This window comes from Oryzias melastigma, linkage group LG7 (genome assembly GCF_002922805.2).
Source record: "Oryzias melastigma strain HK-1 linkage group LG7, ASM292280v2, whole genome shotgun sequence".
NCBI lineage: Eukaryota > Metazoa > Chordata > Actinopteri > Beloniformes > Adrianichthyidae > Oryzias > Oryzias melastigma.
The window spans coordinates 3234337-3260770 of record NC_050518.1 but is presented as its reverse complement, the minus strand read 5'-3'; the positions used below and the strand labels follow the sequence as shown (position 1 = coordinate 3260770).

The window sequence follows — 26434 nt, the reverse complement described above, 5'->3', positions numbered from 1 at the left end:
TAGGGCCACCAAAAATTTCCAATAAATTTACATTTTTTTAAAAGAAATGTACAACTCTAAAGCACATACATATATGTAAAAACAAGTCATACATTTGGCCTTTGACTTTTAAAGCCATAAATATTTGACTTTATTATTAAAATTTAACAGTTACGACTTGATCCTCTTAAATTTATGACTTCAAAGTCGCAACTATACAATATTATTCTTGTAATTTCATCAGTTACGACTTTTTTTTCTCTTAAATGTACCACTTGAAAGTCGTAATTTAAATACATATATATATTTTGTAAACTGGCACTAACACTCCGTCATACTGGACACAGCAGCGTGTCATCAGTTTGTTCCTCTGTGTACTGACTCGCTGCTGCCTCTGCTGTCTGCTTTGTGAACTGCATGTTGATTACACCAAGGGGTCACGCTGGCTGACCTCACAGAGAAGAAGAAGGGAAAGTTTGGCTGGTTCACTCAGTCCACAGAGACACAGGGTAAATGTGTTTGTGTGTGCATTTCCACCGGCACATGTTCACCACGTCATTTCATCTTTGTCCTGGAGGGGTCCCCGCCATCGACAGGCTTTGCTGAGTGTTTGCTCTCGTGTTTGCATGGTCTGTGTGTCATGACGATCATTGCCATTGTTGTCACAACCACATGTATGGCACAAATAGGCTCACTGCAATATTGTTTTATTATTACAATTGTGAACAAAATTAGTGAAAAAGTGGGAGTAAATTCTAAAAAAAAAAAAAAATCTTTGACAGTAAAGGACAAAGATTTGGAAAGTCTACAATTAAACATGACTCAATGTGAAAGAAACCATAAAAAGTTTAATTGTTTTTTCTTTTTTGCTTCTGTGAAACATCCTTGAAAGTCAGAATTTTAAAGAGAAACGTCAGCTTTTTTTGACATGCCACATAAAACCATAAAAAGAGAGACAAAGAATAAGAACAACATTCATGGGTTTGTGTTCTCATCCTTCATTGTAATCTTGCTTTTTTCCTCCTTTATGTCGTCATCAAAAAGGATCCTTCAAGCATGCATGAAACATCCTCCATTTCTAAATGTTGTATTTTCATGATGTAAACATTGTGCACAGAATAGAATAAAGGGGTTATAGCCACATATTAGAATGAAATTATGCAAAAATGAATTTGTAAAAAAATGCAATATTCTTATTAGGGGCTTTTTCCATTATTTGTTTTAGGATTAAATTAATTTGACTCATTTCTAATTTATTTTTCTGGTTACATTATAAAATTTGGTTCTGTATGATCTAGTTTTAACTTATAAACCAGTGGTGTCGGACTCCAGGCTTTGAGAGCCTTATCTGGGTCAGGTGTGTGTGGCCAGTAAGAAGATATAATGGAATGTTAGTTGGAAAATATTTACACTGAGCCACAAGGTCTGGAGTTTGATCTAAAATATTATACTGGTAAGAAAAACATAAGTTTTTGTTATATTAAAGTCAAATTTTAAGGTTTTTAAATTCTATTTGTTTACTTGCTTTAGTTACCCTTTTCTTGTGGTTTAACTAAATTTGTGGATCAAAAAAGATGAGTCATTTAAAAAAAAATCATCAGGAAAAATAAAAACGTGTAAGATTGAATTGTGATGTTTTTCTTGCCTTTTTTGTGAAAAGCAAAAAGCATTTCAAATATGTCAAATAAAGCAGAAGGGTCATAATGAATATAAATTTGTTCAAGTAAATATCAATAACATTCTGCTGTCTGTATAAATTCTGTAGTCATTTTCTTACTGTGTGTCCGTGTGGACGTTACAGCGAGCGTGCCGACGAGCGAGACTGAATCTGTGAACACGGATAACCACAATGGAGAGGAGGACAAATCGCCGTGCTGTGGACCGCTGTGGTGAGTGTGAGACATCACACACAACACTTTGGTTTTTCAATGTACACTTAGTGGTCACTTTATTAGGTGCTGGTACAGATGCACCTTGGTGGTAGATTCAACAAGGTTCTGGAAACAGAGAGTTTGGTCCATATTGACATGAGAGTCTCATAAAGTGGCGAGTGAGTGTACATGACAGATAGTTGATAAATGTATTTTAGTGACCACACAAACACATTTCTGTTCTGATGTCTTCTGTGTTTTATTCCCAACAGTCAGAAAATTACTAAGTCAAAGTGCAGGTTAGTTCTGTGTAGCGACATCTTGTGCTTGACGTTCTCTCCATTTCATCAGTCCGCTCATGCTGCATGGAAGATCTTTGTCACTGTAATGAATCATTCTGGTCCCTAACCTTCTCCTCTTTTCTTGATGACACCAGTATGTTTGTAACCACTCACTGTTTTACTCTTCAGCACCTAAAACCAACTCCTGACTCCTAAACTGTTTTTTTCTTTCCCTGTGGATGTGATGCTGCTCTTTCATTTCATTTCACCAAATTATTTAACTGCATGAAATACAGTCAACAAAAACACAAGTAGTTACAACACTACAAGTTAACTCTTTGTGTTAATATTAAATACATGTGCTCGTCAGTCGTCAGTGGCGACGCTGGAACCGTCTGTGCCGCAGGAAGTGCCGTGCAGCTGTCAAATCCGTGACGTTTTATTGGCTGGTCATCATCTTGGTCTTCCTCAACACTCTCACCATCGCCTCTGAGCACTACAACCAACCAGACTGGCTGACTGAAGTCCAGGGTATCTGCTTCACTCTTTTATGTCTCATTCTGTGTTTTGTGTTCTGCCTGTGAGAGGGACGCTAAGATTTTGTTTATCTGCAGACGTAGCCAACAAAGTTCTCCTGGCTCTGTTCACCTTGGAGATGCTGGTGAAGATGTACAGTTTGGGGCTGCAGGCCTACTTTGTGTCCCTGTTTAACCGCTTTGACTGCTTCGTGGTGTGTGGAGGCATCGTGGAAACCATCCTGGTGGAGCTGGCCATCATGTCTCCTCTGGGGATCTCTGTTTTCCGCTGCGTGCGCCTCCTCAGAATCTTCAAAGTAACACGGTGAGCAATCATGCTGAATTCTGACCCTGAATCTGAAGCTTCTGGCATAAATTAAAGCAATGATTAAAATCTACAGTGAGGCCAACAAGGGCAACCGTTTTTCCTGTGGTTCAATACATTTTGTTAAAGAAGGTTTGTTTCATATTCTATGAGTAGAAAAAATATATATATAAATAGATATAATTAAAACAGGCCTGTTTTACTCAATTTTCAGATTTTCTTCAAATGACCATTTTAAAGAACACATTGTAATCATGAAGACATGTTTTCTCAAACTAAGAATATAATGCTTTACTTTCTAGATAAGATTCCTGAATTTTTTTTGCAAGACAAAAAATAAGACTTTTTTTTTAACGGTCTTTTTACTTGTAAGAAATTCTGAGAAGCTGCTCTTTCTTCCTTAAAGAATGTTTCATTAGCTGCGTCTCCATTACACATATGTGCAAACTTTATCAAAAATTGTAGAAAAACAGAAAAAACCCCACAGTTTTGCAGTGACACGGTTTCCATTAAATCCGAATTATGCGAATAAACTCAAACAAACTGCTGCATAAGTCATTCAAAAACAAGGTGACGGGTGTGAACAGTATTTTGATTTACAGCAGATACTTTCAAACTTCCGCCACAGTACTAGCACTCATCATCATTTATCAAAGGAGACGTCGGCGTCTTATTCAGGCCATGGAGTGGCAAGCTATGTGGGAGCAGCTGCAGATGAAGCAATTTTGGGAAATCTTGGTTGGTGATTTTACAGAGGAGCTGTGGATCCAACAATTCTACATGACAAACTGTTATCCATCATGACCACCCTCTTCGCCCGGTACTGGACAAACAACGGAGCACTTTTTCCAAAAGGCTCAGAAAGCATCATTGTTCTATTTCCAATTTTCCAGCTTGGGATGAATAAAGTATTTCTGTTCTATTCTGTTCTGTCCTATTCTATTCTATTCTATTCTATTCTATTCTATTCTATTCTATTCTATTCTATTCTATTCTATGCTCAACTTTTGATGAGCTGTGTGATGCTGTCAGACCTCTTGTGGCGCCCTAAGTGTGGTATCCGGTTGTTGGTTCCTTGACACTTTAATCTGAAAAAAAGTGCAAAAGCGCAAAAACTTTTTTCAATAATTGACGTATTTCCATTAGACACATTAATGATCTCAAATCCATTTTTGAGCAGTTTCATAGTCAATAGAACTATTTTTTCCCTTTGGATTTTATTCCAAACATTTCTTAGAATTTTGCTGCTTCTCCTCATTTTTCTTCCATTTTAGTCCTACTATGTCTGATCAACACATTTTATACCAAAATCAAAGAGTAAATCTTTAGACTCAAGCTTCCTTTATCCTTTTCAAATCTGTTTTTTGCTTTATACAACTTGTATCTCTTCTAATTGTTCTAATTCTGATTTCCTCTCCCATCCAGACACTGGGCGTCTCTCAGTAACCTGGTTGCCTCGCTGCTCAACTCCATGAAGTCCATTGCCTCTTTGTTGCTGCTGCTCTTCCTCTTCATCATTATTTTTTCCCTGCTTGGGATGCAACTCTTTGGAGGCAAGTTCAACTTTGATGAGACGGTGACCAAAAGAAGCACATTTGATAACTTCCCACAAGCCCTGCTCACCGTGTTCCAGGTGAGTTTCTGAACCAGAACAAAAAAACATCCTGTCGTGTCGTGGAGTTGTTATGCTGCAGCTTGCAGGGATAAATAACTAATTTGACACTTTGATAATGATAAAGACATGAATTTAAAAATGGCCTTTTATAGGACTTAAAATGCGGCTTTCTGTTTTGTTGTTTTTCTCAGATTCTGACTGGAGAAGACTGGAACACAGTGATGTATGATGGCATCATGGCATACGGGGGACCCGCCTCCTCTGGAATGGTGGTCTGCATTTACTTTATCATCCTCTTCATTTGTGGGAACTGTATCCTGCTTGCTCCAAACATCTGCTTAAATTAAAAACCACTCTTTGGAATGATCCATTCAGTTTACTGGTTTCCTGTTATTTTTTAAGCATGGTTGATCTTTTCATCTGGGAGATGTTTACTTTAACTCACGTGACCAGACATCTTGCTGAATGTCTTTTTGGCTATTGCTGTTGATAACCTGGCCGACGCAGAGAGCCTCAACACGGCGCAAAAGGAGGAAGAAGAGGCCAAGAAGAGGAGGAATAGTACCAAGTAAAACTGATATTTTATGTTTCAATTCAATCTGTTTGTATATTTTGTATTTTCAATATTTTTTTTGTATTTATTGTAATTTGCTGTCAACAGGGAAACAAGCTCAGACAGGAAAAGGGTTGAGATAACGGAAGGAGCTCCCGACTCAAAGGTAAAAGACAGATTGCAAAACGGTTTTAGGACATGAGAACAGTTATCAGCCATTTGCAATGAATAAAAGCATTTTGAGTGTTCAGCATGTGGTCACTGTGCAGGTTCCAACAGAAACCTTGCTAGAGGGAGACAAAGAGTCGTATCCTGCTGCTGAATCTCCAGGTGAGACTTAGAAAGCATTCCAAAGCAGTCTGAACTAGTCTAGTTTAGTGGTTGATTAATAATAGAGTAACTAATTTCTGTTATACCTGTTTTTTTGCAATTTTTTTTTAATTGGATCATATTTTTCTTTGTCATCCTAGTGAAACATTTTGCATGGACTTGAGTAAAATGTCTCATTAACATAAAAACTTTGTATGACACAATTTATTGATTAATTTATTAATGAATATTCTAAAGTGAAGGTTTTGCTTACAATTATTATAAACATTTCTGAAAGTATGAACAATGAATAGTGCAATATTTACAAAGTATCTCAAGAAAAATGTAAAAAGCAAAAGTACCTCTTGTGTGTCTTATAATTATCCTGCTTCTTTACAACTTGGATGAACCATCTACTTTTTAACTTATAAATAAAAGGTCAGTTGATAAAATATAGCTTGCAAATCTTAAATATTGTAAATATATATATATATATACTATATTAAAACATGGTATAAAGTGCTGGAAAAAAGAACACCTGAACAACAAGAACCCATCAAACCCAAATTTCAGCTTTAAAGCTTTTAGATGACACACTACCAAATCTAATTTTTTGTTTCTGGAAATGTTTTCCAGGAGATGATGAGGATGATGACGACAATAACGACATTCTCCCAGAAGTCCCATCCGGACCCCGCCCCCAACGGCTCTCTGAACTCACCATCAAAGAAAAGACTCCGCCCATACCTGAAGGCAGCGCCTTCTTCATCTTCAGCAGCACCAACCCGTGAGTCTCACTTGTGCATGTTGATGTTAGACTGTAGCTGTGGTGAAAACACATGATTCAACATCTGAAAGTGAGATTTCTTAGTAATATTTTTGCTCTTCTATTTGTTTTACAGCTTTCGAGTATTCTGCCACAAACTGATCAACCATCAGATCTTCACCAACCTCATCCTGGTGTTCATCATGCTCAGCTCCGTTTCTTTGGCTGCTGAAGATCCCATCCGCAACTTCTCTGCTCGTAACATTGTACGTAGAAAAAATGAATTGTGGAAAAATTGCTTTAAATTTCCGGGGGAGATAATCGTCTTTTCCATCAACGTCCTGAGGAGTCGCGGAAGGAAAAGTGGATTTGATGATGAGCTTTATGTCTTTTTGTCTGCTTTACTCTCTGGTTGTTAAGGTTTAACATCCAGTTACAATTATCAACCATCTTAATAGTTCAGCAGAGCTGAAGTGTGATGCTGCGTTCACACCGAATGCAATTCTCTTTTGCTGCGCAGCGAATTTGCTGCTCGCTGTCTCGCTGAGCTTGACGCCGCTGCCCGATATGGGAGGAGCTACCAGCTAACGTTATTAACAGGGCTGGGGATCGATTAAAAAAAAAAATGATCGAATTAATCTCAAACCTGGGAAAAAATTAATCACGATTAATCGTGTTTAATTGCAATTAACTTTTTTTGTTAAAGTATTTTTTTATTATTAGTATTTATTATCTGTGAGTAATCACAATATGAAATCACATGCAAAACTGTACATTTAGAGCATTTATTTTTAATTAAGGCAGCACCAACTAATAAAAAAAATATTGCATTAATCACACTTTTGTGTTGTGATTGATCACTGTTAATTACAATGTTTTGCTTGGTAAATTTTATGAAAATATGCAGCTTTAGAACAAAAACAGGTCAGAGAGAAAATTTTTCTTCATTTTTATCGTCTGAAATGTTTACATTTATCAGATGTTAACTCAGAAATGTGATTTGTGAGCAGAAAGCACATCAACAGTAAGACAAGCAGAACTCTAAAGACTTTTATAGCATTACTCCAAGAAAACAAAGATGCTGACAAACAGCCATAAGAAACGAACCTATACACCAAAAAAAAAAAAAAAAAATCTGGTCACTGGTCTATATCACTGCACAGGCTGCTTTAAAACATTTTCCTTCAATATCTGGACAAAAACAAGCAGTTTGAGATGAACTTTTTCTCTGAACTGATGCCAAATGTAACCTATAGAACCAGTCAACATTTATAACGCTTTGCTTTGCCGCTGCAGTCGAGGCGCAGCGGCGCCTTGTTGTGTTACCATGACAAAGCGCCGGACTGTGGATCAAATAGTCCGCGTTTTGTGAAATAGCAATCTAAACTGAAAAAAAACCCAGAAGATTAAAGTACTCAAAAACGATTGAAAATTAATTTCTTCTGTAAATAACCATACTATAAGGGATGATACCCGACAGAGTTTTTGAACGTACACCGTGGAGGCCTAATATGGTGAGGCAAAGCAAAGGACTGCTGCTCCGCAAGGTGCAATTCAGTTACATTAATTAATAGTAACACATTAATTTGGATTGATGAATTGCATGTGTAAGTGCGTTAATGTTTACAGCCTTAGTTTTTAGCATTATTGCTGCTTGGAGCGCTGCCATTGGGTATCTCACTGTACGGAGGACGAAGATGATGTTGAGAGATCAGGTTTATTTATTGTGAATAATTTTACAAAAACATTGGTTGACACGTCTACATGTGTGCGATCATGAGATCATTATGATATTCTTCGAGCTAGTTGAATCTTACTCTGGGGCTGTGTTTTCTGTGACAGCCGCTTCCGCTGTGTTTCTGTGTCTCTATGACTGAGTTTGGAGGCTCACTGTCTCGCATTAACCCAAGAGGGAAAAAATGAAGACAAAAATAAAATTAGGGGGCCTTTTTTATTATTGTCTCAAAGAAAAGAAGAAAAAAAATGTGGATATTCGAACTTTGACTGAGCCTCCCCCCAATTTGCGCCCCTCAAGTCTCGCTGCTGCTAGACCGCCGTGCTGCGCCCGTCACTCAATTCACACAGCGGGACCTCAGATCGCCTCAATGCACGTCTGTGCCATTGACCTGACATTGAAACTGTCCGCCTCTGCAGCACGAATTCGGTGTGAACGCAGCATTAAGGCTTTGTAATGCTTTGACACTAGGGGTGTAACGATTAATCGATGAACCAATATCTTTTTCTTCGATCTGACCAGAATCAATCTATACCTTTAAAAAATCTTTTTAAAATGAGATAAATCAATAACCAAATCAGTCTTGGAAAATATCTTTTGGATTGAGACATGGTAGGTTTATGTTACTGTAACGTAAATAAAGTGTCATCACAGCAGACAACACATGTGATGACAGCATAAAATTATCAACCATCATTACTTTAAATTTTACAAAGACATGATCATACATTGTGCTATTATGTTGTCATAATGTTCAGTGGGCTGAACTTTATGAAACTGAAATCTGAATGAATTTGGTAAGAAGTTTTGTTTACTTGTTTGTACACATATTTACAGACCCTCCAAGATTTTGTGATGTTGTGATCGCAACTATTAACCCAAATTCAAGCAAACCCTGTGATATGTTGCATGACCTGCAACTTTTTATATTCACCGCAACTTTACTGCAACCTTGAACAATCTACCATGACAACAGTCATTGATGACGACGTAGACAACTGGAAAAACTGGAAAAAAAATTATTTAACTCTAAAGTATGTTTAAATCAATACACAAATATCTGGGTTATTGTGAACGGGGAGTACCAGAAGTTCACTTTGTGTTTCACAGTTCTATCCAAGTTAAATGACAGCCCAACATCATAGGATATAGTGATGGGGCTGTTTTCCTAGTGCATTTGTCACAATTAAAAGAGTTATATGAGAATGTGAAATTTATTTCATAATTAACTTTTTTTGACACTTTAAAAAATTTATTTATATATTAAAAAACATTGCACAATAGCTGCCACAACATCAGGACGCAATATTAGAGCGCAACGATCATAAAAATTTGCCGCAAATTCCTGGAGGGTCTGAGATTTAATTTACACTTGATTATCTTGCAAGAACTCAATGTCAAAATGAATCGTTGCACCCCTATTTGACATGTAACTGTGAAAAGGCTGAAGGATAACACGCAGCATAAAACTACAAAACTAAGTGGATGATGGCACATATCTTCCTACAAAGTAAAAGAAGCTGCATTAGGTAATTTTGAGACAAAGACTAACACAAAAATAGACACTTAGTTCAATAAAGTGACAAATATTTTCACTTTTGCGTTTTGCTGTTAGAAAAGGAAACCGTCAGTGGAAAAAAGAAGGAAGTTTTGGAATTAGTCCAACTTCTCGCTGACTGAGGAACTAAATGTTCCTGCAGAATTGACCTTAAGGAACATCAGGGACACAGCCAAATCCTGAAACTTGATTATGAATTTTGATAAACCTAAAAGTTTAAAGACCCACACTAATCATCTTTTGATCTTTTTAAAAGCATCCCCTGTGATCTTTTAGTCACGATTATGTCATTTTTATCCAAAATAATAATAATAATAATAATAAAAGTGATTTTCTAGGGCAGTGTTTCTGCAGAGAAGCATTAGTTCATTAAAATGTGTTATAAGTTGAAGGCTGGATGGTTGGTGCGGAGCAATCCCGCCCCCACTTCCCCTCCTTGTTGCTGAGAGCTTGGAGCCAGAACCGTGTGGACCACTGAAGCATTTTCTCTACGTCACAAATAAGCTCTTTTGTCTGCTCCTGAAGATATACAAAAGGAAATTTTAAGCTTAATTTTCTTTATGATCATTAGAAAAATACCACAAGAAAATGTTAAAACCCCCATTTTCATTGGAGTGGGTCTTTAAAACAGATGTAATTTAATATATATTGCCTGGTGCAGCTTTGCTATGAATAAATCAAATTCTTTTAGCGGTAGAGTTTTGATCATTCACTGTGCTGTTATCCTGGAATGACTTAAACTTGTGCATTGCTTTTTGCAGATACTTGGTTATTTTGACTATGCTTTCACCGCAATCTTTACAGTTGAGATCCTGTTGAAGGTAAATGTCCTGTGTGTGCTGTGTTGTGCTGTGTTGGGTAGAGCTTCAGTAACCCTTCGTGCTTATGTCACTCTGATTGCTTCCTCAGATCCTAGGCTATGCAGACTATGTCTTCACTAGTATGTTTACATTTGAGATCCTTATTAAGGTAAACAATGGCGACTGCTGCTTTGTTTCAGCAACAACCCACCACCTCCGAGCTTGCTGCACACATCCTCTTTTTCCTTCGTTTTTTGCACTATCGTCGTGACGGCCGTCTGCTCGTGTTGTTCTCATGGAGCCAAGCTTTGCACATCAGGGCCATGCGTATTTTTGTCTGACTTTTTTGTAGCCGTTTTTGTCCAAGTCACTTTTTCATTGAGCTCCATTTTCTGTCTTTATGATCAACCACTTAAAGTCCCACTCCAACTATTTTTTTTATTTCTTCCTTATGCAGTTTTTAGCTAATATCAAAAAGACATTTTTTTTTTTCTCGCAGAAATTGATTTGTGAGTAGGACTGTTAATTACGGATAATAGCCTCTGCTTATATCCCATCATGCCTTTGTTTACACTTTCTCCCGATAGCTTACAACCCCTCACAACCTTAAGCTAACACTAGTGGTTAACAAAAATGGCGAGCAATATTGCAGCTATCTAGCTTTACAGTTTTAAACCAGATACCAGCTAGGACGAGGAAAATAAATATGTACATGCATCTGTTTGACTCTAAGTGCATGCATTGGATTGGAGCGGAGCAGGGAGACTTTAGACTGCGTAATTCTGTTGCTGCATCACTGAAAGCTTTTTAAATCTGCACTTTTTAACCTGCTCTTGATTCATCCTGGTTTTATTACAACGTGTAAGGGCCATTTTACAAGCAAAAAAATAAATAAATTAAGACTTTAAAGTCACACATTTATGAGAAAAAATATATAACTGTTAAATTACAAGATAATGCTGTAGATTTATGATTTTATGATCTCGGGGTCCTCCCAGAGGAGCTGGAGGAAATTTCCAGGGAGAGGGAAGGCTGGGCATCCTTGTTTAGACTGCTCCCCCCACGACCCGCCCCGGATGAGTGGAAGAAAATAGATGGATTTATGTCTTTAAAAGTCAGAGGCTAAATCTCTGTCAGTTTTTCTTGTAAATGTAAGTATTTTAAAACCGTAAAATTTATCACTTTAAATCTATACTTTAAAACGCATAAATGTATGAGATAAAACACCAAAGTTGTCTTTTTATCAGAACTGTACTCAAACATGAAAGACATGAAGCATTTTGTTAAACTTTAGCAAAAACATTTTGAACTTTTCAGTGACTCAAAATCAAGTTATTTTCAGTGAGGCTGACTTTCCTGTGTGGTGGTAAAATAAGGAAACGCATGTTTGAAGGACCGCCACTTTTATCTGTCCTCTTCATTCACATACACAGAAGTCCATTTGTCACCTTAATATCATGTAACTATCATGCACACAAGGGGAATGAAAGGTGTTAGAAACGTCCATTCCTCCAGATGAAACATCCTGTTTCAACACAAAACAACAGAGAAGAAAGATAAAGTCTGCCACGTTAACATAAGAACATTGAAAATGCTGGAAAAAAAGGCCTCTACGGACAGAAATGTCAAACAGACTTGGTGGAGATCTTGTCTTTCATGGAGTAAAGCTACAGGAGCATTGATGATTTCATCAATGTGCCCTACAGAGATCCTGCAGGCCGCCCATTAATGAATGAAACATTAATAAACCATAAATCAAACAAAGGAGCTTCTAAACATTTGTAACATTTTAAACATTCAATTTTCTTGTTCAAATCTAAGATGCTTTGAGCAAGTTGACTTTAGCAGCTGCACGTAACGTACACATGCTGGACTGTATGGTCACTTTGACTTTAATCTTGTTCTTTACAAGACAAAAAGTTGTACATTTACATCTTAAATCTCATAATATTACAATTTTTTTGTTGGCCCTAATACTTCGTCATATGATTTAAATAAAGAAATGCTCAAAAATGCAGTTTTAAGGTTAAATAATTTTTTTACGTATTCTATCTTGGGAAAAAAAGGGAGAACATGTTATAAAAAATCCCTATTTTCACTGGAGTGGGTCTTTAATTCCACAGATGAAGCTCTTTAGTTTATACAAGCAGATATCTTTCAAAACTGCTGTAAAATATGGGATCATTTTAATGGCATTTTCTTAATACTTAGGTTTTTAATGTAATAATATCTGACTCCACAATAGATTTGAGGCGGTTTGTTGTTTTTCTTTTTTTACATATTCAAGCTAAAATTATTCGAGCATGTCCACTTCAGTGATCTTTGTACCTCACTGCCAGATTGTCTACAAATAGAAATACAGTCATGTGAAAAAGAAAGTACAGAAAATTGTATTTTTTACTTTTTTACAAAACTAAAACAACCTCAGATGAACACCTACACGCAAAAAATGTCAATGTCAGCATAAAAGGAAATCCTGATCTGTGTGAAGAATGCCAACTGTGCTGTGCTTGTTCCCAAAAAAAATTGGGGGATTTCTCACTTTTTTTCCAATTTCTATAAAAGTTGGCCAATTTTTAAATAGAATCATGAAGCTGTTGGGCTTTAAAGCACCACTTCTAGTGTAAAACAAAGCCAGTAAATCTGTGCAAACAGTTGATAAGTAACTTGAGGTCCTTTGGATCAATAAACAGCAACTTTAAATTAATGCTACAAATAGTATCTCTTAATTTCTTTTATGTTATGCTTTTGAGCGTTGTGTTTCTTTTATTCCTCAAAACAAAATTAATGTTTTAGATGTGTTCTTTGATTTCAACTGAGGTTTTAATATTTCAAGACATTGAAAAGACCAAACAAATGTAGTTATGTCCTATAAACTATAGGTTTCAGAAGCTGAAAGTACTTTATCTTTCACATGACTTTATAAGAAGTCACTTTTAACCTGTGTCCTTCCTCCTCGCCTGAACCTGATGAGTCCTCGAAACTATCAAACAAGTCTGCTTTCAAGTCTGTTTAGTCTTTGTTCTGTCGCTCCCTGCATGTCAGAACCAAGTCCGCCTTATTGTGTCCACAATGTAAGTTTGTTGTTCACAGAAAAAGTTATGACTGAATATGTGAGGATATTGAGCACAGTAGGACGGTCTGTGTTCCAACTGTCATTGTTCTGCAAATGTTGCATACATACATTAATGAAATATCTGTTTGTGTATGTATGTCGCTCTGTGCATGAATGTCTCTGCTGCTGCTTTTATTTTGACAATGTGTCTGTTTAAATGCTGAACAAAACAGAGAGGATATCTGTTGGACCGTTTTTATCTGAATTATGTTTTTCTAAATTCAGATCATTTAAAGTCACACTCCAATCATATTTTTTTTTCCTTTTTAAATTAGTTCCAATTAAGTGCACAATAATTGTGCCGTTAAGACTACTTTGTCGTTTTTTAAAGCATATTTTATGCACAGTACAAGTAGCTCACTAGAAACACAAATCTGGTTTGTGGGCGGGACTGTTGGCAACCCCACCCCCTCCCCATCGCTGAGAGCTCTGTTTGCACACTAACACTCGATCTAACATTGGTGATGCAAAAATGATGGCGAGCAATATTGGATCAATCCAGCCGTACAGTTTGAGCCAGAGACCAGCTCGGACGAGCATAAGAGTGTTACCAGGAGGAGTGGTGTGGAGAAGAAGGACTCTGGCACGCCCATTTCAGTAGCTCCATCATTAGTCTGAGCTTTTTCTAGCATCTGGTTTTCTGATCCACTGCGATTTGAATTAAGAAATACTCAAAGATGCAGTTTTAATCATAATTTTTTGTGCATAGGTCCTCTACCATGAGAAAAATCCTACAAGAACATGTATAAAAGACAAAAATATGATATTTATTGGAGTGGGTCTTTAATTTAAAGAGAATAAGAAACTGCACTGCAAAAAGAAACAGCCTAATATATATATATATATATATATATATATATATATATATATATAAATACAATCATTTTAAGAATAAAAACACAGGGAAGTAATAAGGTTATATCCATGCTGCAAGTAAGTTTTACTAAACAAGAAATCTTTTAACATATCACAATCAATAAAGGAGTTCCACACAGTCATTCAAAAAGAGAAAACATGTTAAAAAACTATCTGTTGGATAGTATTACTTAAAGTGAGCATTATACAGGTCACCAACAAGATTTTTTTTTTGCCATTTCCGAGGCAATTGGTTTGTATTTTTTTAGTTGTAGTTTACTTTGACTATACCGACAAAAAACTAGAGTAATAAGTGGAAATGATTAATTATAGAAGAAAATATGAACAAAATGAGAATGAGAATGGTACAAGTTGGCCACGTGTAATAAATTCTGATTAAATCTAAAACTAGCACTTAATCTTAAAATATAAAACAGATTTTTTGTTTCCAAAATAATGTCAATTAATGTCAGTATAATTTCTCAACATTTATTGAGTTTTAGAATAACATCCTCGACCCTGGAGAACCCAAGATATTTCCTTCTGAGGTTGTGATGCTAATTTTACCTTTTTTTTCTCCATTTTTGGTTGCAGCACTTAACAGCAGCCAACGCAATTAAAAAAGAAAAAATATTAGACAGTAAAATAAATAAATCAAATGCAAGAATTAAAAATAAAAGGTTAAATTGATGCAAAAAAAATTGTGAAATTTAGGTAGTTTCTTTTTAATTTTTTGTGTTTCTGTTGTCAAGTGCATTGAGCAAAATTATTATAACTAGTTTTAATAATAATTTCTTTATTTCTATGTCTTTGCTCTTAATGAGATTTTTTTACTGTGTTTCAACTTAGAAACTAAAGTGTCTAAAAACCTAGGTATGAATTTGAAATCTTTTAAAGTATCTAATAGTTTGTCAATGTGCAGTAAAATCTAAATTGAAATGTATTATGAGTATAAAAATGCTTTGAATTGTTTGAGTTTGAAAGGTGCAATTCAAATAAAGCTGTTTTTAAAATGTACAGCTCATTAGCACACCTTTCAGTATGAAAATTGTTTGTTTTTGTCAGTGTAAAGTTGCTACTGACTTATTTTTTAACAGTAATAGCATTCTTTTTTTGTCCAGATGACAGCGTTCGGAGCCTTTCTTCATAAGGGGGCCTTCTGCAGGAACTACTTCAACCTTCTTGACTTGCTGGTTGTCGGCGTGTCTCTGGTGTCTTTTGGTATCCAGTACGTATCATTTTGTCTGTCAAGGACAGACGTTTATGTCATAAAATCTAAAAAGTTAGCACATTCTGTAAATCTCTAAGCATCTGACCATAAATATATAAAAAAAAGTTTGGGGTAAACACTAAAACAAACTTAAATCTCAAACAGAAGTGGTTTTCCAAATTATTGCTTCGCATTTCAGAAAAAAGTAGCTTCCCATTGAATCCTTTGCTGAATAGGATCCACTCATATGTTTTATTGACTTCTGCAGATCCTCAGCCATCTCAGTGGTGAAGATTCTCCGCGTTTTACGTGTTCTCCGTCCACTCAGGGCCATCAACAGAGCCAAGGGGCTTAAGGTCAGAGTACACACAATAAAAGCACTAAAGTGGGTCTGAATGAGTCTTTGATGCCTTTTTGCTGTATTATTTCTGCTGACCTTTTTAAACGGATGTTCCTACAGCACGTGGTGCAGTGTGTGTTTGTTGCCATCAGGACCATCGGTAACATCATGATCGTCACCACGCTGCTGCAGTTCATGTTCGCTTGTATTGGAGTGCAGCTCTTCAAGGTGAGTATGCTAAGAGCTACAACAAAACTCCACGTGACACTGCATTGCAATGAATAAATAGAAGCCAGTCATATATTGGAGTTTATTATACTTATTAATTTGTGCTCTTCTTTATAAAAAAAAAGGGAAAATTCTATCGATGCACAGATGATGCAAAGTCCAGCCCAGAGGAATGCAAGTGAGCCTTTTTTGTTTTTTTCTAGAGTGTTAAATGTCTCTTGTAGTGCTCATTTGTGATACTGAAACACTTTTATTTTTTATTTCCAGAGGAACATACATTCTTTACAGCAATGGGGACACAGCACTACCCATGATTAAAGAGAGGATTTGGTACAACAGTGACTTTAATTTTGATAACGTTCTCATGGCCATGATGGCTCTTTTCACCGTCTCCACCTTTGAGGGATGGCCCACGTAAGAGTTCACAACCCAATAGATAAGCTTTTTATTACATTATTGAATATTTGCAATAGATTGGAGCTTGAAACTTGGTCCCAACTTGACTGTGTTTTTCAGGCTTTTGTACAAGGCCATCGATTCTAACAGGGAAAACATGGGTCCCATCTACAACTACCGCATCGAGATCTCCATCTTCTTCATCATCTATATCATCATCATCGCCTTCTTCATGATGAACATCTTCGTGGGTTTTGTCATCGTCACCTTTCAGGAGCAGGGGGAGAAGGAATACAAGAACTGTGAACTGGACAAAAACCAGGTTTGGAAGGAATCCTAAATCTTTTTGCGTGAAGCTGATCAGTTGAATACATATTTTTAAAATAATTGCTAAAAACAAGAATTCACTGGTCAGCTTTGATAGATGTCATTGGTTTGTTTCTGTTCTTGACCCTGTTGCAGCGCCAGTGCGTGGAATACGCTCTGAAAGCTCGCCCCTTGCGTCGCTACATTCCCAAAAACCCCTACCAGTACAAGTTCTGGTATGTGGTCAACTCCACTGGCTTCGAATATGTCATGTTTGTCCTGATCATCCTTAACACCTTGTGTCTGGCTATCCAGGTGAGTTCTCCTTATAGACTACCAGGTCATCTGCATATAAACTGACGCTACAGTTAAAGATGCTTGTTTGATCTTTCAGCACTATGGTCAGTCTCATCTGTTTAACTACGCCATGGATATCCTCAACATGGTCTTTACTGGGGTTTTCACAGTAGAGATGATCCTGAAGCTCGTCGCCTTTAAACCCAGAGTGAGTGCAATCCAATCCAAATTTGTGTTTTTAAGAAATGACTACAGTATTTAAATATAAGCACATTTTTTTAAGTGACCCGGATTTACACTAGTTCATCTGCGGTGCATCTTAGTTGCGATGCATAGGAAGTCCATCACAGAGCCGTCAGTTAGTTTACATTGTCTTGGTTGCGTCTCCGGTCCGCCCCCCCTACCCCCTTTTTCCTGCCACCTCGTCGAGTAGTCCGACCCAGCCTCTCACTCATCCAAAACCTAAGCAATCAGATGCCATGTCCTCTCTTTCATCATTGAGTTCTTGTAAAATCCATGTTTTGTGTCATAAATGATATGTTTTTGTACTTAATTTATAAATCTTAAAAAAAACTTTTAGATTAATCAAAAATAAGATAAAGAAAACTACCTAACAAAGCCACCAAACATGTCACAAAATCACAATTAATCCCAGGCGAGCCCCCACCTTATGTTGTACCCTTGTCTAAGAGCTTCTAAAAAGGATGTAGGATAAAGGTAGAAAAAAAAAATTAAATATCTCAAAGACTCAAAAACCCTCACTAACAACCTCAGCCTGAAGATAAGATGTATATTTATTTACAGAAAAACTCAAACTATACAAAAAGCAATAAGACCCCATGTCCTCTCCTTCCTCACTGAGTCCTTGTAAAATATACATTTTGTGCCATGAATGATATGTTTTTGCACTTCTAAAATTAATCAAAAATAAGATAAAGAAAAATGGCTACCAAATGTGTCACAAAATCACAATTAATCCCGGACGAGCCCCCAACATATGTTATACCCCTGTCTAAGAGCGTCTAAAAAGGAAGTAGAATAAAGGTGGGAAAAAAAAAATTACATTTCTCAACGACTCAAAAAGTCTCACAAACAACCCCAGGCTAAAAAAAAGGCTGGATATTTATTTACAGAAAAACTCAAACTATGCAAAACAACCAAAAATACAAGGACCGAAGCCTTAAAAATAACAAAGTAAAACCATATGAAACCATTCCGATTGATTGATGAACGCTCTATGTTTTTTGTGTCAACGCAACGGAGATGCACCGCAGACGGGCCGGTGTAAATCAGCCCAATATCAAATTCTTTAAAGCATCAGGAGTTCCTTTTGTTCGTTTAAAGATTATCCCTTCAAGCCCTTCCATCCTCCCTTTCACATCCCTCTGTAACCTGTTTACCTTTGACCCTGTCCCTCATAAACACCCCTCCCGCCCTCCCAACCTGGTTGTGAATGCCACCATGTTCAGGGTTATGTCGGGGACGCCTGGAATGTCTTCGACGCTCTGGTGGTGATTGGCAGTGTAGTCGACATCATACTCAGCCAGGTAGACAGACGCCAGCATGTTTCACTCTGTCAGTACCTCCTCCCACTCTCCCATCGCTGCTGCCGCTCTCCTTTTCTCCTTCCTCATGCTACTCCTCCTCCTTTACCTTCCTATCCTCTTTTTTTATCGACTTTTGCAGAAGAAGGCAGAATTTCAGTTGAAATGTTGCTACAAGAATTTGGCTTTTCTGGTTTTTGTTGGCGTTCCTCCAGTGCGATTGACTTTTATTTCATGCAGCTCACAGGAAGAAAATATATAAATATATATTTAAATATATTTCTATTTTGAAAAATTCAAAAAATCTTTACAGTTTTTGTTGCCTTTATACAGACAATATAAATTTTGTCCAGAAGTAACCAAACAAGAACTCAAAATTATCCAATACCATTATGTATTATTAACTGCAATGAGTGCTCTTTTATTTTTATATTGCACCAAATTTTTTTCAAATATAATAACTATAAAATTTACTGTCATCTTAAATTCATTTAAAAACTCTGTTTTCATGTGTAATCTTTTTCTATAATTCACATCTCTTGTCTTCACCTCTTCTCTCTCCATCTTGTTTTGCTGTCTCTCTTTTTCTTCTTCTCTGTTTTTTCTGTGTCTTTGTTGCCTGTGCTTGCAGAACTATTTTGCTGATGCATGGAACACGTTTGATGCCTTAATTGTTGTGGGTAGCGTGGTTGACATTGCCATCACTGAGATCAATGTAAGTAATCACTTATCCCAACATGTGTCTTTGAAAAAAAAATAGCCGAAAAGTTGCTTTCAGGATTTCAACTTCCTTTTCAACAGTTTGATCCAGACACACCTTAACAGTAATCACATAAATTATTAAGAAAAACAATAAGAGCCTCTCTTATAATTAAAAGGCCTGCACTTTGGGTTTTAATATAAGATTGACAGTTAAACTAGGTTTTTTATTTGTAGGCTTTCTGACTTTTTTTTTTTTTACAAATTAAAGACCCATTCCGATCATCTTTTGAGCTAGTTTAATTGTTCCCAGTGGTCTTTTAATTATGATTATGTCATTTTTAAGCTACGGCTACAAATACTAAAATGCCACCGCGCAGCAAACTAAATGCCAGTTTTTCAGCAAATTTGGCTGGTGCCTGTGCTGTGGCGTTTGTTATCGGGAGGCAATATTTTCATTTGCTCCTGATTCACAACAATTTGAATGAATAAACACTGTTTATGGTCGGAAAAATGTCACAAGAATATGTGAAGAAAAAACAAAAATATAATTTTCACTGGAGTGGGTCTTTAAAGTCTGATATAATTTAAAGTTTACAATTCAAAAGCCTAATCTCTGAATTAACTAAACTAAATATACTATGAAAACAGAATATGTGGAAAAAAACTTGATTTTCGAACTGAAACATTGTTGTCTTAGAGGGTTGTGACATTCTACTGTGCTGCATGTGTCGATGATTCACACTTGTAAACATCTGTGCTGCTACGAGGCCTCTCTGTGTTCTGGAACGCTCACATTAACACTGTTTCATGCTCTCTCTAGCTTTTCCACATCAATATGTTGTTTTGTTCAAACATTTTGAGTGTAATGGTGTGTACTGTAACCCTCCTTTATTTAAACACATGACTGAATCTCAATCCCACCTCTTTGCTTTTCCCTGTTGTTCATTTCTCTTTGTGCCACTTTGAGAACTAAAAATGTAAAAACTAGGGGTGTAGCAATTCATATTACAATTTGTGGTCGACAATCAGATTCATAGTCAATATCGGCTCATTTTGAGGGTTCCAGTTCACTGACCTAAAATGAGGACATCTTTAGACAAACATTCCAACAGTGACTCAGAGGTAAACACCTGGTACTGGACAGTGCAGGTGAAGTTTGTCAGATTTCTTTTATTTTCTTGCAAGATAATCAAGTGTAAATGAAATATGTGCGTAAACAAGTAAACAAGAATTAATGTCAAATCCAGTCACACTTTAGCTTTATAAAGTTTTTACTTCAGTGTTGTTTTACCACATAAAAATGATACAAAGGAAGCATGACACCACAATGTATGGTCACATGACTTTGCATAAAGGGTTTCCATACATTAGACTGTAATGATGGATTGGTCATGTTGTCCACTTTGATGGCATTTGGCCATTTTTACATTACATTACATTATCAGTCCAAATGATTCCAATATTGATTATCAGTTTATCTTATTTTGAAAACATTTTTAATGGTATATATGTCAACTAGATTATTGATTTACTTTGAACTAATTGATCTGGTTGGATCATAGGAATAGAAATCAATTCACCACTTAATTGTTACAGTAAAAACCCAAAGACAGTATTCAGGAAATAAGTTGTTTTTTGGAATCACCTTTTATTTTCAGGTCTGTAGTGATTCAGCCTTTTTGTCATATCTGGCTGGAATTTATAAAGATAAATATGATAGTTAAACAAGGAAAAAAAAAGGACTTTTATCCAGATATCACTTTATTCATCCGCATATCTTACAAGGATTAAATTGATATCATATTTGAAGTGATCTCACTTTACTGTTTCACAAGTAGTAAATTATTTAAAAAATGTTTTTAAATCAAAACCTACAAAAGGATTTGATACATTTAAAATTTTTGCTATGAATTATAATGTTTGTAATACTTTTTCAATATATAGGGAAAACAATGTTTTTTTTGCAGTGAGTCACTTAATATCTCTTCACACTTAAAAACGTTCATGCAATTTAAGGGGCGGAGCTTAGCGTTCAAACTGAGATTTACCTTTGGAGTAAAAGCTAAACCTAACAAAGACCGAGATTAAACACATCTATGTTACGAGTCCATGTAAGATACAAATAATTATATCATGAAGGGATGTATTTGCTCTTTTCTACATCATAAATGATGGGATGTTCTGAAATGACTGGATTTGTTTCATTTTTTTTAGCCATTCGAGACATTTTGGTTTTCCTGCTAAGTTGTAAGAAAGCATTTGCAGGAGGAACTTTCACACCGTTGATTCTTTTGAAGAAACCAACTGTTTTTCTTTCATAAGGATGCATCTGTGTTTGTTTCTTTGCTGTCAGATGCTGAAATAAAAATTTGAGCTGAAGTCAGTACTTGACCCAGCATTAACCTCTCAGTGGTTTAGCGATGTAAAGCTGGTTTACATAACTTGGATTAACTTTAAGCTTTTGGTTTCAAGTCAACAGCCATTCCTGTTGTGAAGGTGATAGTGGAGCCAGGGGTAAGAATAAAGCCCCTCCTCTGTATTCAAGACCCCTCACCCGTTTGTTATCATTCAAAAAAATCAAAGCATCTGCATCGTATTATTGTGTCGCTGAGTTGAAAACGTTGAGATTTTTTGTCAACCAGAACTTCTGGTCTCACTTATTCTGGAAAAGTGAGTTTGTCTTTGAGCTCCATGTTTGCCAGAGTTTTGTTTTGAATCCTGGTTTGCTGCAGTTTTAACCCGAGTTTTCAAATGCTGACGTGTTTTTGTCCTGTCTGAGTGCATGGCATGACACAGGACACGGGAAAATGGCCTGATTTATTTCATTCTTCATTTCTGATGACTGAAGTTTTTCTGAGCATTGAACTCTCCCGTTTGTAGTGTTTGTGATGTTTCCAGACCAATAACACTCCATCTCCGTGCTTGTATCAAGCATGAGAAATGAACCGCTCTGTCTTTTGCTCAGTTCAGCCCGTTTTCACCATCAGTTCAGTGTATGTTGAGTCTGGGTTTAACAGTTACTCTGCATGAATTGTATTCATTTGATTGTAAAGATGTTTAAAGGTGAGATCATTTGACTTGGACCCATTTTTACTTGACTTTTGAAAGAGTCTGCACATTTTTGACTTCAGTGACTGATAGAAACATTTTTTTTTACTGGAGGTGCAACATTCTCTTCACTTTCCTCCACTCCAGAACACAGAGGACAGCGCTCGCATCTCCATCACCTTCTTCCGCCTCTTCAGGGTGATGCGGCTGGTCAAACTGCTGAGCAGAGGGGAGGGGATCCGGACTTTGCTGTGGACCTTCATCAAATCCTTCCAGGTGAAGGAGCCAGAAATGTACCTATTAAATGTGTTTTTTTTTGTAAAGGATCATGGTATGACCAGATGATACTCTTCCAGGTGTGCATTATCAGACATGAACGGTTTCATGGAGGAAGCAACCGTCCAATGCAGAAATGAGATTAATGCAACAATTAAAGAACACACCAAAATGTCTAATTAATCACAATTAACGCAATACTTTGACAGCCCTAATAATTATAATAACTCTTCCTTCCAAATTAATTTTAGTTTGCATTTTAGTAAGATTTTCCTTCATATTCTCTCCAGGCGCTTCCATATGTCGCCCTTTTGATTGCGATGCTGTTCTTCATCTACGCTGTGATTGGAATGCAGGTAATGTGGAGTAAAAGCTGCTAAAATTAACGCTAATATAAGTTTAGATGGGATTGTTGCATTTTACAACAATTTGTTTATTAAATTAAATTCTCTGTTTTATTTTTAATTTTTTTGTGGTGAATTGTACTGCTTGTTAATGCTTTGGATGTTTTTTTGTGCTTTTAGGTGTTTGGAAAAATTGCAATGGTGGATGGGACCCAAATTAACCGCAACAACAATTTTCAAACTTTTCCTCAAGCTGTCCTGATGCTCTTCAGGTTTGGAAGTTTTTTTAGCTGAACGTGTGAAGATATAAAAATCATGACATCTTATAAATGAAAAAACATTTTCTTCAGAGGGTTGAGGATGGTTTTCGGTCTTTCTCAGGTGTGCCACAGGAGAGGCGTGGCAGGAGATCATGCTGGCTTGTCTGCCAGGAAAGCTGTGTGACTCTGAGTCCGACTATAACCCTGGAGAGGAGAGAACCTGCGGCAGTGGCTTTGCCATCATCTACTTCATCAGCTTCTACATGCTTTGTGCTTTCTTGGTACTTCTAAAGCTGCATTCTCACCATTCGTGCATCAAATTTGCATCAGACTTGCTTCTCGACGCCTGTTCTAAACGTGTATTGGATAAGCTTGATGTCCCAGTCCTGTGTGGGAGGAGCTACTGCCAGATGTGTTTAGCCTGATCGCTCCATGGAGCGATGTGTGTGTAAATCTCATTTACAAAACGTGGAAAACACGGATGATGTTTAAAGATCAGGTTCATTTATTTTACATAGTTCTATAAAAGCATTGATGATTACATCTCCATATCCGGGTTTATGAGATCATTCAGAGACTCTCCAGGTACGGTGGACTTCCCTCCTGCTGTGGGAGCTGCATGTGAATGATGGTGGTTTCTGTATCTCTGTGACCCAGTTTGAAGACTTCCTGCATTAGCCCAAGAGGCGAAAAATAAAAATAAGAGTAAAATTAGAGGAACTCATTACTATTTTCTTGATATAAATGAGAAAAATATCAAAGTTTAGGAAACCTAAAAAGCTGTGGTTTCCCATTGACCCCCTCAGGGCCAGTGAAGCGGATGCGATCGCTCTAGTCCAGTAAACTCTACAACAGACTTGGCGACTGTCCAGGGCCTTCAGCCAACTGTAGGCGGGACAGGTTCTGGCAACCTCGTGGCCTCAAAAGGTTATAGCAGGTCAAGAACAAGGATGGATGGAAGCTAAGGTCGAGAACGCTTGCATCAATTCTCCATGTTGGATTAGTACTCCACCCAGTGATTGAGTCACTGAACTCAGCACATACCCAAAGCTGACTCCTGATTGGTTGACGCAATGGGTCGATTTAATAAAAAAAATATTTTTTTTACTCTGGATGCACAGCACCATCCAAATCACACTGCTGCTGGACTGATGCGCCACGCTTGATGCTCAAATCGCGCCGCAAATCCTCAGATCGAGTCTGTGCATTGACTTAACTATGAAAATGGACATTCCTGACACGCAAATCGCGCTCAGTCTGAATGTAGCTCTAGACAGATCTCTGCGCACAGGGACATCAGTATTTAATCACAGAGTTAAACTTTTATACTCCTAAAACATCTTCTAAACCTAACAACAAAAAATATCAACATGTCTTTGTTTCAGATTATCAACCTTTTTGTAGCTGTCATCATGGACAACTTTGATTACCTGACTCGTGATTGGTCCATCCTGGGGCCGCACCACCTGGACGAGTTCAAAAGGATCTGGTCAGAATACGATCCGGAGGCCAAGTGTGTACATAATGCAATTCTTTTATTGTTTTTGTGCTGTTATGGTCATTACTATAAATATATGTATTACTAATAGAGCCATAAATATATAAAAATGGTTTCAATAACTCAATGGGAAGGAAATATTATTAATTATACTAGCATTTTGCTTGTGTTCAGTATTTCCTTCTACTATTAAGACTGCTCCTGGTATTATAATGTGCTTTTCTTTGACTGAATCTGGTTGCTAGGGGCAGGATAAAGCATCTTGATGTGGTAACTCTTCTGCGGAGGATTCAGCCTCCTCTGGGCTTTGGGAAGCTCTGCCCTCACAGAGTGGCCTGTAAGGTGGGTTTCCAGTATAAATCCTCGTCTTGTAAAAGAGCATTTTTATGCCTCCATTGTTGATCTGAAGTTTCATTTGTGTTGCAGCGGCTGGTTGCCATGAACATGCCCCTCAACAGTGACGGGACTGTCATGTTTAATGCCACCTTGTTTGCTTTGGTTCGCACCGCTCTCAGGATCAAAACTGAGGGTGAGTGCGCAGTCGTAGCATTTTATTGAACCCTAATAACACCTGATGCTTAAACGCAAAATCTTTAACAGACTGTAACTCATATCACTTTTTTTCCTTTAGAATTTACTAGAATTATGTTTATTGTGTTAACGGTTGAAAAGTTACAATAAAGCAAAGAACAAAAACACTGGATCTCTGGTGTTAAAAGGTTAAAAAACTGCTTTATCTCTTAAGACTCCTCTTTAAAGAAAAAACAAAAATTTTTGGTCAAATTTGGGTTTTAGCAAGCTGGCATGTTCACATCATTCCTCCTCACTCATTATTTAAAAAAAATATTGTCTCTATTTTCATATGACCAGCTGTGAACCAGACATTCTTGATGGCAATATTTAACATCTTTATTTCCTGTAAAATTTTGTGAGTTTTTTGTGAAAGTGTGTTAATTTGTGGCCTCTAACTAAAGTTTGTAACAGTGTGTTTCTCTGCTGTATCAAAGGTAACTTGGATCAAGCAAATGAGGAGCTGCGAGTTGTTATTAAGAAGATCTGGAAAAGGACCAGTATGAAACTCCTGGATCAAGTGGTGCCTCCCGCAGGTGGTCAGTTGTCATTACACATGCACGCACACCAAAAACATCAGCCAGGGAAGGTTTTTATCTCCTGTTTCCCTCCGTTCTGAGTTCTTTCCTTTTTTTAAATGGCTTTTTCTGATGATTTGCTCATCTGTTGCTCCTAAATTCCTTTTTTTTCTATTTTGAAGACTGATGTGTCTGAGCATCAAACCAAAGTTTGTCTATTTATAAATCAAACTATTTTACTTGACAGAAGACACACTGACTGAAATAGTAACATTTGATTAAAATATAGTAGTAGTTTTATAATAATTATAAGACATTTTCACTTAAAGCAAGCAAAAAAATAAGCAAATCATCTAACAGATCAAGATGAAACATCATCTTTTGTAATTTTAAGTGAAACTTTTCTGAATTGTGGATGAATTCTCAAAAAAATGTATATCTATGATTGAACTGTTTAGTTGTTGTCTCTATTATTCACTAATGAAGTTATTTCATCTATAAATTAGACAAACATACTTCAAAAAGGTATTGAGATTTCTTTTAAGTGTCGACCTTATACTTAAATACATAAAGTATACTAGGTTCTGTTAAATATTTCTGTAGTCGAGCTACTTTTATAT

The 26434-nt window shown here is 36.7% G+C and overlaps 1 protein-coding gene across 3 annotated transcripts in view; it reads left to right on the top strand.

Annotated features, from left to right (window-relative positions):
- Positions 1 to 26434, top strand: part of cacna1db (calcium channel, voltage-dependent, L type, alpha 1D subunit, b) — an 81697-nt gene that overhangs the window by 44004 nt on the left and 11259 nt on the right. For 2 of the 3 annotated variants that reach the window (XM_036212646.1, XM_036212648.1), the window contains 32 exons: positions 414 to 488; positions 1781 to 1868; positions 2123 to 2149; positions 2502 to 2662; positions 2746 to 2971; positions 4397 to 4604; positions 4778 to 4898; positions 5040 to 5154; positions 5248 to 5305; positions 5409 to 5469; positions 6085 to 6235; positions 6351 to 6480; positions 10269 to 10328; positions 10417 to 10476; positions 15399 to 15505; positions 15756 to 15843; positions 15948 to 16055; positions 16181 to 16233; positions 16323 to 16469; positions 16572 to 16773; positions 16914 to 17072; positions 17152 to 17262; positions 18524 to 18601; positions 21773 to 21814; positions 22496 to 22624; positions 22915 to 22980; positions 23149 to 23240; positions 23350 to 23509; positions 24614 to 24741; positions 24972 to 25068; positions 25153 to 25255; positions 25734 to 25835. In XM_036212646.1, coding sequence (XP_036068539.1) covers positions 414 to 488; positions 1781 to 1868; positions 2123 to 2149; positions 2502 to 2662; positions 2746 to 2971; positions 4397 to 4604; positions 4778 to 4898; positions 5040 to 5154; positions 5248 to 5305; positions 5409 to 5469; positions 6085 to 6235; positions 6351 to 6480; positions 10269 to 10328; positions 10417 to 10476; positions 15399 to 15505; positions 15756 to 15843; positions 15948 to 16055; positions 16181 to 16233; positions 16323 to 16469; positions 16572 to 16773; positions 16914 to 17072; positions 17152 to 17262; positions 18524 to 18601; positions 21773 to 21814; positions 22496 to 22624; positions 22915 to 22980; positions 23149 to 23240; positions 23350 to 23509; positions 24614 to 24741; positions 24972 to 25068; positions 25153 to 25255; positions 25734 to 25835 — 3513 coding nt within the window. The remainder of the gene's footprint in view (positions 1 to 413; positions 489 to 1780; positions 1869 to 2122; positions 2150 to 2501; positions 2663 to 2745; positions 2972 to 4396; positions 4605 to 4777; positions 4899 to 5039; positions 5155 to 5247; positions 5306 to 5408; positions 5470 to 6084; positions 6236 to 6350; positions 6481 to 10268; positions 10329 to 10416; positions 10477 to 15398; positions 15506 to 15755; positions 15844 to 15947; positions 16056 to 16180; positions 16234 to 16322; positions 16470 to 16571; positions 16774 to 16913; positions 17073 to 17151; positions 17263 to 18523; positions 18602 to 21772; positions 21815 to 22495; positions 22625 to 22914; positions 22981 to 23148; positions 23241 to 23349; positions 23510 to 24613; positions 24742 to 24971; positions 25069 to 25152; positions 25256 to 25733; positions 25836 to 26434) is intronic. The other variant, XM_036212647.1, reaches the window with a different exon arrangement.